Source organism: Ciconia boyciana, chromosome 1 (assembly GCF_034638445.1).
Source record: "Ciconia boyciana chromosome 1, ASM3463844v1, whole genome shotgun sequence".
NCBI lineage: Eukaryota > Metazoa > Chordata > Aves > Ciconiiformes > Ciconiidae > Ciconia > Ciconia boyciana.
The window spans coordinates 26638012-26651411 of NC_132934.1; the positions used below are offsets into that span (position 1 = coordinate 26638012).

General features: G+C 41.5%; 1 protein-coding gene across 3 annotated transcripts in view; it reads right to left on the minus strand.

Annotated features, from left to right (window-relative positions):
* Positions 1-5581, minus strand: part of CPED1 (cadherin like and PC-esterase domain containing 1) — a 152328-nt gene extending 146747 nt beyond the window's left edge. For all 3 annotated transcript variants that reach the window (XM_072871044.1, XM_072870963.1, XM_072871132.1), the window contains exons 1-2: positions 5484-5581; positions 4536-5011 (exon numbers count right to left, since the gene is read on the minus strand). In XM_072871044.1, coding sequence (XP_072727145.1) covers positions 4536-4787 — 252 coding nt within the window. In that variant the 5' untranslated portion in view covers positions 4788-5011; positions 5484-5581. The remainder of the gene's footprint in view (positions 1-4535; positions 5012-5483) is intronic.
* Positions 5582-13400: the final 7819 nt, after the last annotated feature.

Here is a 13400-nt window from a genome sequence, read left to right on the forward strand (position 1 = left end):
AATCTCCTCTGTGCCTTCTGGGGATACTATTACTTTGCAGCCATAGTTCTCTACTCTGCTTCCCACATCTGTCCCAGCCAGTGTCTCCTTTCCCCATGACTTCTTTCCATGACACTCCTCTCCTGCCCCCTTCCTTCCCTGCTTATTCTGACTGAAGCAAGTATATTCCATCCAAAAAGTCAATAGAAAAAACCCAGACATGTGCCTTTAGAGGGTGAAGTTCATCAGATTTGTTTTAAATGTCTGTATTAAGTCATGATGAATTTTGCATTAGAGGCACTTATTTCCATTCACTATGAAGTCCAGCTTTCTGACAAGATAGAGTGGAGCACTCAAGTAAAGAGAGAATAATTCCACTCTGGATGTCCAGAGTTCTAAAGTTCTAGTAACAATTTCTCAACTTTTCAGTAATTTCACTCTCAATTTTCAAATATAGGTACCTGGGCCTGTAGCCTGTGCAAGATGTTCAACTGGATCTTCCTCTAGACCTTGGTTAGGACTAAAACATGATGTTTCTCTTTTTTTTTTCCTTCTCTTTTTTTCCCCTTCTCTTTTTTCCCTTCTCTTTTTTTTTTCTTTTTCTATGTAGTATCTCTGAGATATGGCCACATCAAGCTGTCATTATCTTGCATCTTTCATACTGTCCACTCCCAGTAAATTATATCCTATCCTATTTGTTCAGATTGAAGCCATAAAAAATCTTTTCTCATTCTTCCTTCCTCATTTCTCACCTCATTATATCTCCTCTTGGAGATATATCTTTTACACCAAACATGTGGCAGGTTGAGGGCCTTGAAAGTGAAGACAGTTTTTTTCACCATACCTGTTATATTTCATTTATTGTGATGCCAGCCTCAGCCATTCATTAAATTCTCATATAATCAGCTGCGTGTCTTGTTTGTTTTCTTTTTCTCAGCTGGCCTTAAATGGCCGGGGGATGTGAAGCAATCCTCTTGTGAGTATCCATGAAATAATCTCCTTCAAGACCTATCTTAAAATTTAAAAATCTAAATTTTTTTATACATTGGCCGTGGTTAAGAGAGCTAGTATGCTGAAACCGTGCCTACCACATGGGCAATACTGTCTCACTGCTTCCTCCCAACAGCAGAGGTACTACGTCTACCTGGGCAAAACGCACTGCTGTGCAGAGACACCTAAGTTGGCTCTGGCTGAACTAATTCAGAGAGTGGAAACACAGCATAAACAGCTAATTAGCTCTTCTCAGAACTGTCTGAGAAGCAGAGCTAAATTACTTATGAGTGTAACTGTTTTATATCTGGCTGGTACCAAAGGTATTTCTGGCACAAGACCATGCCACGCAAACCTACACACAGGGCTTGTATAGGCTTTTTTTGTTGATACCTATTTCAGTTTTGATGCTACAGCACCAACTCTTCTCCTTACTGTATATATTCGCAAATATTTCATCATACAGGAGGTAAGGGTGCCTGCCTAAACCTGAAGACAGCCTGCTGCTGTATGTGACATCTCCCTCTAATGCCTTTAATGTCAGAGATTCAGAAATCAGCCTTCTATTTTTCATGCCTCGGATATTAACATTTAATTTTATACTAGAAAATGTTGACCTCTGTTCATGTGAAAACAAGGCTACAGGGCCAGCTCTCCAGCAGCTTTTAAAACTCCTGTAATGTGTGATACCTGAGAGAGGAGTACTATGAGCTCTGTCAGGTTTTCCAGGCTATGAATGAAATCTGCATTTTTGCAATTTAAAAAAGACAGCTTGCACTATGTGTCTGACAGTAATGGCTCCATCCCAGGGCATCTTGGATGTAGTTAAAGACACACTTACAGATGAAATTGGCAATTTCCAGCCCCATGCTTTTTCCGCATTTGTCTGGAACTTTCCAAAATGAGATTAATTTTGAGATCAGAAGTGCAGTGGCAAAGGTGCGTTTTTCCTCAGATCTCTCCCTCCGCTTCCCCCACTGGCTCATAAAAGGTGCCAGCTTTTTTTTTTTTTTTTTGAGGCACTTAGTGCTATGCATACTCTGAATGGAGAAATTATCAGACTTTGGAAGGGGATTTTGCTCATGCAATAACAATCATAACCCAATTCTCACAGCAGGCTCAACACAATACTGATTGTTTCTCTGAAGGAAGCAAGAATTAAACCCACCCCTACCCAGTCAGAAGAGATTCTGCAGTGTGACAGATGCTATAGCTCAAAATCCAGAAACACTGGGTGTTATCTAAAGAATATTCTCTCCAGCAGCGTTGTCTTTTCCTTAAAACTTATTCATGAACTTCAATTTCATAAGACAAGTTGTAGTGTTTTCTTTAAGTTGCTGTTTAACTGCACAATAGATTACTTTTAATAAATTTTCTAGCTGGACTATTTATAGAATAAGAATACATGTGTGACTAGTTCATTAAAAATGTTAATAATTTGGACTATATTTTAAAGTATTTTTTCAGATTTATACATGAAGACTTAAACCAGAGCTTTAATGAAAACTTGTTTCCAAACTAGCTACTGTGGGTGGGCACGTGACTGTAAAATAAAACAGTGTAAAGTTTCAACCATGACATCTGTCTTAGATGTTACTGGGTACCCAATAAAATCAAGCAAGGTAACAGTTCAGCTATCTGAATAAGCAGTGGGCAAAAACACACAGTTCAAGAACACACTTTCAAAGCAAAGTGGTAGAGATTTTTGGAGATGTTTGTCTTTTCTGTTCCCTGAGTTTATTATTCAGCCCACACAACCAGCAGAGTATTCTCTGGAAACAGAGAGCAACTTAGAGTAACATCCCAACATGTGCAAGACATTTTGTTCATCATGCTCTAGAGGAAACTTTCAAGGCAAATAAGGAGCCAGCTACGGGTGGTCTTCAGAACTTGAAGAGAAATGTGTTGGAGTAGCACAGCCCTGGAAAACATACCTATAAGGGTTAACATATGCATTTACATCTGTACTATAGGTTCAGCATGTGCGTGTGACAGTCACATCCAACCATGTATGCTGGAGGGCAGTAAGTACAGCATGTTGTAAAAACATAACCTTTCTTCTCATTTCAAACAACCAGCACACCAACTTCAATGTCAATCTGCATTTTTCTCAGACAAATTGGGAAAGAAGAAATTACAGATATTTTCAGCCAAACAGCATACTAGCAAAACTTTGCCATGATTTCACCAGTTCTTACAGACTTCAGGTAGCCCAAGGTAAGATATGAAATGTTCCTTGCCATTACAATAGCAATGAGTAAAAAGGAATGGACTGTAAGTGTCAGAAGCTGTAACACAATGCGACCCCCATCTGTCAGCTGTGCTTATTTCCCTTTAAATTTTAATTCCTCATGTCACATTGTTGAAGAAATCCAAAGCTGTGTACCTAGTGTACTAAAAGGTCATTAAAATATAAAATTATGACAGGTGCAGCATGGAGTAGATTTCTGCAACTCATAAGATAAATCTCTCTGACCTTCACAAGAAAAAAAATCCATTTTTTAAGACTTAATGTTAAAGAGTTCGTGTCAAAGTTATTTCACATATCTGTTTTTGATTGTTGCAGAAGACTGTTGCACTTTACAACTGCTCTCCTAAAATCAATATTGCTGACCTTTCAGACTGTGAACCCTGTCTAATCAAAGAGGCAGCCTTCTAAAATTTATTTTTTAAATTTCAACTGCTTTATATGGATGCTGTCCATAATCTGTGAGGTCACAGATTAATGTCTATAGTCCTGCTACAGTTGTATAAAATACCAGCATAATGATAATTATCTCACAGTGAGATATCTGCTGCACTATTAGCAGCCCTCTGTAGGGTTGAAGAGAACCCGAAACATTTGTGCTAACGCTGATCACAGATTCCAGAGTAAAAATAACTACCTCAGTCTGGACCATTTAACAAACCACATTTTCCAACTAAAATAACAGTGTCTGCATTTGTTAGGTTTTAACAACCATTCTAGGAACCCTATACAAAATAAACATGAGGTCAGGTAACCTAAGGACAAAGTAAAATTTGTGGGACAAAGATTCCAAAGTAAATAGTGTGATTTGAAAATGTGAAAAGCGCTTTTTTTATTTCTCAAATGCAGTTAAATTCAGCTTTTCAGCAGAATCCCAGTAAAGTTCAAAACCGCCCAGCAGATAACTTTAACACAGGGCAGCTGCAGTCCCAGTGTTAATTAACGGCCTCAGTCACTTTCATGAAACCCCACTGGCTCCTGATTTACGTGCCTGTACTGTAAAGCCTCTGACCCGATTTCTTAAAGCCAAAATAAAATATGGTCTGTGCAGCAAACTGAAATCTCCCTGGAGTCACAGAGCAATGCCATGTTTCAGTGGAAGATTTCAGGATTCCTGTGTTAATAACACCACACTGAGGAGCTGGTAATGGAGATGTGCTTGCGCATATGCCGCTGTCATTAGATCACCCATTTGTTTGTATACAGATCTCAGACTTCCAAGCTTAGGCTAATTTTAGCTGGACTCAGATGATCCTGCCAGACTCGCTATCCGTCACTTTGCTAATTATTGCTCAGCACTCTGCTCCAGCTGACTTACCTTCTTCACTGTCTGTGAATTACTGCCAGGGAGGAAGCAGTGAGTGTTGCTTGGGGAGACCTCCTTGTATCTTCCTTGCTGTGTTTTAGTCAATTTGTTGGGTGCAATCCCATTAACGACTGCCGAAAGGATGCTGCTGGTCATGAGAGGAGTGAGGGTCTGGCAGAACAGACAGATGGCCACCACTAAGGCCAGAAAGAAGGGACGAGGGCGAAAAAGCCTGCGGCACCGGGGGACTTGCCCACAAACCATGGCCTCTTTGCCGTCCTCACTTCACCCTTTGCCACATTGCAGATGCAGTCCAGGTAGCCACGTCTTGCCAGGGCAAAAAAAGTCAAAGGCACGCTTTACCCAAAACTAGAGAGAGTTTTCCCCATTTCCGCTGCTGAGCGCTTTCCTGGTGCCTGGCAAGAAGTTGTAGGTTCCAGAGGAGCAGAGGCTCGGGAAGTACCCTCCCATGGGGGTACAGGAACAACCTGTGAAAAAACAACAAGTGAGCAGCGGCAAACAGCAGCGTGCCATGGGGCATTCTGTAAGGAGCCGTAGCGAGCTCGTCCACACCGTGCTCTTGGGAGAACAGACCTGCCGGCAGACAGGTGAGGAGCAGAAATCTTCACCTCCTCTGCAGAAGGAACTACTCAGCCAGATAATAGTATCCAAGAAAGCAAGAGGTTAAAGCTTAACACGTCCTGTCCACAGCTGAAAAGAGTAAGAGAGTGTACCAACTTCGTGAACAATCGTTTGCTGTTTTTTTCTCTCTTGCATTCTCAATTCCCACTTTGTTTTTACAGTTTCCTTCATTCCAGTCCTTTTAAATTGCCTCCTTCCTGTCAGCATGCACAGCTTTCTCTCTAAAAGTGATCATTTATCTGAAAACTGACAGACTATGAAGATTTTTGTTTGCATTTGTTTTGTCCAGATTGCGAGTTCAAAGTTAGGTTTACTTACTCAGTTCTTATCCTGTTAGAAGCTTTCCGTTCTCCTCTAATGGGCTGCTGATTAAAACCACTTGGAACAACCCTGGCTCATGATCCCAGCTCGTCTCACACACTCAGAAGGCAGGCACACGCACATACACACGCCATCTGAAGCCAGTTGGACCACAGATTTCATATAAATAAAGGCTGGACTGCTCAGAGGGTGGGGCTAAACTAGCTCCGCTCTGAGCAGGCACGGGGTTTGGAGGCGCAGCCTGAGATCTGGATGGGGAACAAGAGGTGTCCTTGCTCACACTGCATGCCTCGAAGCCACCATCACTGCAATTTTTAGAAAACTGCTGTTACAGCAATCAGTCTAATTGAAACAATAGCAATATCTTGCAGGCAGTAGGAATCTGAGCAGCACCTGCAATATTTTAATCCAGATTAACACAAATGTTGTAAAAGGAAGCAGATTTACTTGGACATAAGCGTCACTGACAAAGCAGTTGTCAGTAATTTTCCGTAGTAGATATAATATCTCATAGCAGTGTATAAATAAAACTTCTTGCTGATGTCAAAGAGGGAAAGAAAGGAGGGCGGACAAAAATACTCCAATGAAAGCACTTAGTATCTAAGCCACAGAAGGTCTTAGTTACTACTTCCCCCTGCTGACACAGGACAGGGACGAGACAGATGGGAACAGTTGAGGAACTCTGTTATCTTTATAGACCGAAACTTCTCATATAATCAAGTTCTTTTAGCTAAAAATATCTGTATACAAGTCATCTATTTTATCCTCCATCCTTAGTTTTTTTTGAAAAGAAAAAGTTCTTCCTACATTGCCTCATATATAAGAAATGAGTGTTGTTATGAAAACTTTGAGCCAATCTACACAATTCAACAGCAGCAGCAGCATTAGCAAGTCAGAGGCCTATATACAACAATGAAGAGTAGAGTATATATTTGTTTGAAGTGTTGTCTATTCAGCTTTCAAATCCTTTTTTTTTTCCCATACTAAAACCATTCTCTTTGCCATCCACACAGAAACTCCCATCTCTGCTCTCTGGAGACATGTTGCCCATGCTCCCTCCTTCCCAGCCCACCAGTTTATATCCTTGGGCCCTGCTCCAGCCAGTCTGTGCTGCAAAGCCTCTGGCAAGCCAACAAATCTGGCTAGCGGACATCGGAAAACCGTGGGTTCCCTGCAGCTGGCTTCAGGGTAGGTCTATGCCATACAATGAAGAGGGGTACCCAGGGAGCTGGTACATTCAAAGGAGGATTGCAGAGCCACTACAGCCAGCCTGGGAGCCACAGTAACCCCATCAGCAGAGGAGGAGAGCATGGTAGAGCTGCATTATTGTTTTAAGAGATTGTCCTCTGTTTTTTGGCATGCCCTGATTTCTGGGCCCACAACCACCAGCTGTGTGGGTTGCATTTGCATGGTTGTCAACTTCTCCCAAATTCTTAGTGAGGGGATTTTAGTCAGAGCTTTATGTGCTATTGCTAGAAGACTTGATAAAAACCTTGATAAAAACTTGATAAAAACAAATCTTTATAAAGATTTGGATTAATGGTTGCTTCATGATGTGAAGATCATACTCCCTTGCTAGAGTCCCACACTAGGACAAAGTGATCCTTTCTGTCCTCACCCCCTGCTCCCTCAGTTACCTTCAGCACAGCAAGTAACCATGCTCTGTCTCCAGCCCAACATTATTTTCCCCTTTCAAGCTCATAAGTGAGGTCTTTATCCTCACATTTTCCCCAATGTCTCAGAGCCAATTCATCCTTCCTGCGTCCCCAAGATCACTCATAGGCCCCAAGGCTTCAGGACAAGCTGACAACTTTTACTCATTTACTATACCAAGACTGATACTGCAAAAACAGAGATGAAGGGCGATCAGCAGAGGGCAGGCAGATGACTGCCTCCTGTATACTCCTGGGGATCAGCCTTCTGTTCATCTGCTTTTCCCAGATGTTCCAAGGAGTCAGCTGGCTTCTTCCCTACTTTTTCCCTATGTTTTGTGGTTTCTTTTCATGACAATAGCATGTAATGCACATTTCTTAAGCTGTAAATACTTTTCTCAATCACAGCTAGAGTGCAATGAACATGATTCCTGTCATCTTTTGAATCAGGATTCCACCACATCTCTGGGCTTACATGTCTACTGATTTATCTGGTCACATTCTGACACTTCAGAAATTAAGCCAAGACTATTGCAAATGGGGACTAATTCCCCTGGCATTAACTAGTCACTTACAAAAAGGATATAAGTGGATAAAGAGTCAGGCCTCCTGGGTCCCAAACCCATGAGTCTTCAGTGCATAATATTCAAATAACTGCAGAACACAATTATCTGTAAGATCACAAATATCCAGCTAAGTATTTATACTTGCAGTTATATGTCCATATTTCAGAAATCTTAGCAGAAAGCTGCAAATCTCCTCTTTCTGACATATAAAACAAATCTAGTATTCATTTCCTATTTGGGATTGCCAGACCTGTTCCTGCCAGGGGCTGCTCCCACTGCATGGATTAAGGGCTCTCTAGCCTGCTTACCTTTCCCTACTCCTTCTACTCACTCAGGGCTGCTTTCCTGGATGCTCCTTACAGCAGCCAGCTGCTGCCCTGCTCTGTGTGAGGCAAGGTCCTGCAGGGATTGCTTCTGCCAAAACCAACCAGCCATGTCTGTCAAGAGTGATCTCCAGTGCTTGCAGTCAGAATCCCAGTTCCGTTTGCATCATCTGGAATAGACTGTAAGTGTTTTAAGATACCCTGACACAGAAAAGGTGAGAGGAAAGTCACAAGACTTGCTAAAAATTGCCAGGGACTACGATTTGAAAGGACTTATCCAATATGCCACGCAGGCACGTAATGTGCACCATTCATCATCTCACTGGGGTTTTAAGCAATCCAGCTCATATTCACACAGCTTCCATTTTACACAAGTCTCTGTGTTTGTTCAGTGGTGAAAGTTAGTGACCACTGAAGAATGATTTCCATGGTCTCAGTAGTGACCTGGGCAGATATTTGCCAGGAGCCAACCAAGAAGAAAATATTAGGCACAGAAAGTCAGCAGGAATTTAGGGCCAGCTGAATAGATCCATGTTATGCATGCTTAACTTCACTCAGACATCTAACATGAATCATTCTGCAATTCCGAATAAAGTTAAGTCCAGACATAAGTGTTTGTAAGATCAGGATTTGATATAATAAAAACCATTTTGCATCAATAATTTCACTATATTGAGGCTGCCAAGAAGAAAATATGTTTAAAAACCTATTCACAATTGCTCTTTTCTAGAGCAAGTTTCGAATTACAAAGTATAGCGTCCTAGCAACCATTTCAGTCATAGATGAGCTCACATAAAAAATAAGCTCAAACAGATCATTTCTAAATGGACTGATAGTCAAGTCCTTGTAATCATGTCTGTCATCTTCACAGTGCAAACCTATATGCTATTTTCATTGTTTATGGTAAACTCTTTAATTTCTTTTTTATTTTCTAGCCTACTAAAAACTATGCCAAGGACCATAAATTCTCACTAACTTCAAATATTGGATAAAAGCTTTATGAACAACAGGCATTAATAACACTGTAAATATTCAAGCAAAACATCTAGTTAAACTGTGCTGGAGAAAGCCTGCTCAGCCACACCCTTCACGATTTTTTACTTCACCCTGAATTCAGTCCAGATTGCAATTAGATTTGCAGTATCTTCAGTCCTGTGTGTGGTCCCATTATAAGCAGTGAATGGGGAAGACTGGCACTGAGTGAAGAAAATAAGAGAGATATATTTCATTACTGCTCTGCACATTGGAAGATTTGATACTACTGAAGTTTAAATTAATCCCAGTTAGTAAAAACCCAGACTCTCTCCCTTTTTCCCATTCATAGAACACTGTAAGCCTTAATGATATTGTGATTTTGTTCCACAGAGCACTCCAGAGAACAAAGATTCACATCTTAATCCCGCTTTGGCTCAACTGCCTGATCTTGGCTCACAGCAAAGGCAGGCTAGCAGAGAAGATCCTGCAAATCCTTGGAAAGCAAAACAGTTGCAGCTGATGTTAATGGGAGAACAGTTTTAGGGGAGACTCCCCTTTTGGTTTTGCTTCTCATTATTGTTCGATTTATTTAATATTTTGTCTTTATGTAAGAGGCAATCAATGATCTGGACTACATAAGCAGTGTGTTTACTTCTTTTATCATAGGATTTACAATCCATATATATGTATGGTTGACATATAGTCCATTTTAGATCCTTAGTCTGTAAATTTTATCAGTGTGTTAAGAGCTGTGATTGCTGGATGTTTTGCCCCAAGAAAGATGCTGTTAGGCCTGCAGTTCCGTGGGCAGATGGGCCAGTCTAGTAATTCCTATTTCTAGCAATGGAAAGGGGAAGGTCTTTTTTGGTCCCCTCTCCCCTGCCTTCAGTGTCTCCTCCTTACCTCTGCTCCTGCTCTTTCCCTTCCTCTGTTCCTACCTTGTGCAGCTGGGTTGGTTTTTCTGCCAGGTGAGTCAGCTGAATCGACTGAGAGGTCCAATGGGCCCTAGTGCTGGGACAGGTTAAACAGCAGGAGAACACAAGTGAGAGAGGATGTAAACAGAGGAAGGGAAGAGGACCTTTTAGGCAGTGGTAAAGCTTGATACTCAGCTCACCAGACTACTGAACCTACCCCAGCTTCTCTAAAGTTTTAGGTAGGATCCGGGCTGAGTTATTTGTCCGGAGGCATCTCTTTGTATCTCAGCCATGTTCTTCACTACTATTTTTTGGCAGAAGGGTGACAATGAGACACAGGTATCTATTTATTTATATATGTTAATAATACAGAAAGTTGCTTGACATGAGAAAGCAGCTGAAGACCAAAGTCCTATGAAGATACTGGCTCCTGCTTAAAAGGCAAATTTGCATGTCAGGAGGAAGAAATAGATCAGTAAATTCTTTGCTTCTTCCTGTCTACAGTTATTCACTGACTCTTGACATAACCTCCTTGCAGCAGTTATTCTGAGATTACACAGAGATTTATGGATTTTGTAGCCAGTTTGATTGCTCAGACTCATTGGTTACTGCTGAGAGCTGAATAAGAGTGAGTGATAATCAAAAAATGCCCAGATAGGCTGCAAGAACATGGACATTTACCTTTGGGTATGCAGAACAGGAATAAAGTGAAATATCTCATGACCTAGGACAGCATTTGTGTTCCTTTTTATTTTAAGTAAATATTTTATTTTGTCATGGTCCACATCTCTTCTCTGGCATCTTGCTGGCCCCCCTCTTCTTCACACCTCAGGTGAGAACATTTGAACTTCCATTCTCAGGTCTTCCTCTTTCTTCCTACAAACTTTTTTCTAATGACAGCTCTGTCTTCTCTCAAAATCATTCTCTTATTTTAACACAGTGAATAATCTCTTCTTTTAGGTCATCTAAATCCTTCTTATTGTCTTTTTTTTCAGTTACATTCTCTGGGCTTATTATATGAAAGGTATTTGCACAAATACTTTTCTACTTTCTCATGCACTTCTGCAAGCAGAGCTGTTCACTGCCTTCTACCTGCAGAAGGGCTCTGAATGCGCTTTATGTGCTGCATAGTAGTATTTTCCTTGCAGTTCTTCCTAGCTGCTTATATTCAGGTGAAAGTGTATTGACATGACCAATGGGAGTGGGAAGAAACCAAGAATACCAGTGTCATTGACTCCATCCTAGCCACTCCATGCCTGCTCAAATGATGTTTGCAATGGAGAGTATCCGTATTGCTCACCGACTGTTCCAGGTACTGGGACACCCTCCCCATACCAGGCCCTTCCCCTCCACCCCCAGCACCAGTTCAGAAAAGCTTCCATGAGAAGGAGACAGGGTGGCGAGCGACAACCATTGGCAAGCATACCCGTTTTGAGGCTACTGCAAAGAGGAAGGAACGATCACTCAGCCAGGCCTCCAGGGTGACAGTAGGACATGTCCTAAATAGCTTCCTATACAGTGGGAATGTGTGAAGCTTGCAAGCCAGTCATGGAGTTGCTGGAATGAGAGCAACAAATGTGAAGGAAAGGCCCAGTCTGTAAGGGCATTTAGCAGGGGGAAGAGAAGCATTTAGAAACCCTTTTATTTCTAATATTTAGCATTCTGCATTTTCTCTGGGGTTTTTGTTTGGTTGGTTTTTTTTAAGTTAATTGTTCTAGTTTCTGTTCCAATAAACACCAAATATAGAATTGAAATGTCATAGTCCTCCAGGTCCTGTCACAAGGTCTTTCCTCTTCTTTTGTGTAAACTAAATTATTTCATTGCCATGTTCCCTTTTCACTTTAGCCTGGCCTCATTATGTAGGTAGCCAAGACTAGTAGACAATTTATTTTTTTTCTCCTTCTGTTCCACAGCACAAGTGGACCCAAAACAGTCCAGAAAATGAGGAAATCCAGGGTAACCAGAAAATTCATGACAGTCATCCCCAAGCACCTTTTTTTTATACAGTTGCCCTCAAGTTCAGGAGCAAGCTCTATTTCAAATAAAGCAACTTTCAGAAGCTGAAAAATACAACTAGACACGTCATTCCATAAACGCTCATCTTCCAATTCACTCTTTAAATTCCTTACATCATATTTTCTTCTGTCCCATTACCTTTGGCTGCCTTTCTTCCTCTTCACTGCTCCCATGATCAGGAACATCCTCTCTTCCTTTAGCAGAGTGGTTGCTTTGCTGAGGCCACTCACAGGGTTTTGAATGACTATCCCAGTGTCTCCTAGGTTCAGAAGTCCCCTGATGCTCTTTGGCAGCAGGGAAACAACTGGAAGTCTCCTACAAACAAGAAAATATCATTTAGTGTTACCTCTATTGCATGCATATACAACAAGGGTGCAATGCTCTCTGGTACCTACAGCTATCTCTGTGGTGGCCTCTAGACGATTTAGTCTGCGCTGCTGCAGATGGCATGCTGTAACTGGCAAACAAGCTCTATAATTTTGGATCAAGTTTTCCAGGTGCCAATCATTTCAGACATTTTGATCATTAAATTTTGGTTAGCCCCAGTACAGTAACATCCATGCAAATGTACAACTTAAACCACATCATCGCCTCCACTGACTTCAGTGGATGAGTTCATACATGTGGGTGTTTTAGGCACGAGGGAACAAGAACTTGATTTTTTTGTATCAAAAGGCTTTGTACTGATGGGTATTTGTTTAACAGAGTTCTTCTGTTAGCAAGGAGAGTTTTAAGACAACCACGTCACACAGAAAGGTAGACTAAAAGCTCACCTGTGCCTCTCAAGGTGCCCATACATCTAACCAGCCCCATCAAGACCAGCCATTATTATATATACTAGAGTATATAACAGTTTATTCCAGTTTGTTGCATTCTTGTGATGCTGCCAGAATATACAATAAGCCAGTACAGAAATGTGTCACCTGGGACAACTTCACATATTGTGCATGTATATGAGAAATTATTGTACAAGCAAATAGAATATGTGGAGACGCAAGACATACTATTTTGTTGTTCTTATGGACAAGCAGAAAAAGATAATGGTATACTTCTGAACTTATCGATCTGATTATAACTATACAGTTTCTCTCACGAGTCCAGCTGCTGCGCCATGATTACAGCAGAACAAGGTAAGAGCAACCACTGTGGCACAGAAGCTGCTTAGAAATACCCTTAAGTACATTACATCTTTTAAGCGCTGACTTTTGACAACCCAGTCCACGTGGTCTTTCTAAAAGTAAAGCTGAAAATTAAGTTTAACCATTTTTACAGCTAACAAAAGCAAGGTGGCCAGAATACATAGACTGAAGGAGGGCGCACAGCAAGTCCCCGTTGCAGCTGGCACGCGGACTGGTGAGTTCTTTGTCTCCTGCCCCACGCAGAGTCACTACGCTGCCTCTCAGCTCTGGTCTGTTGGACTGCACAGCTTGCTCAAAACACGCCTGATGGCTGCTGCCCTGGGCTGGGA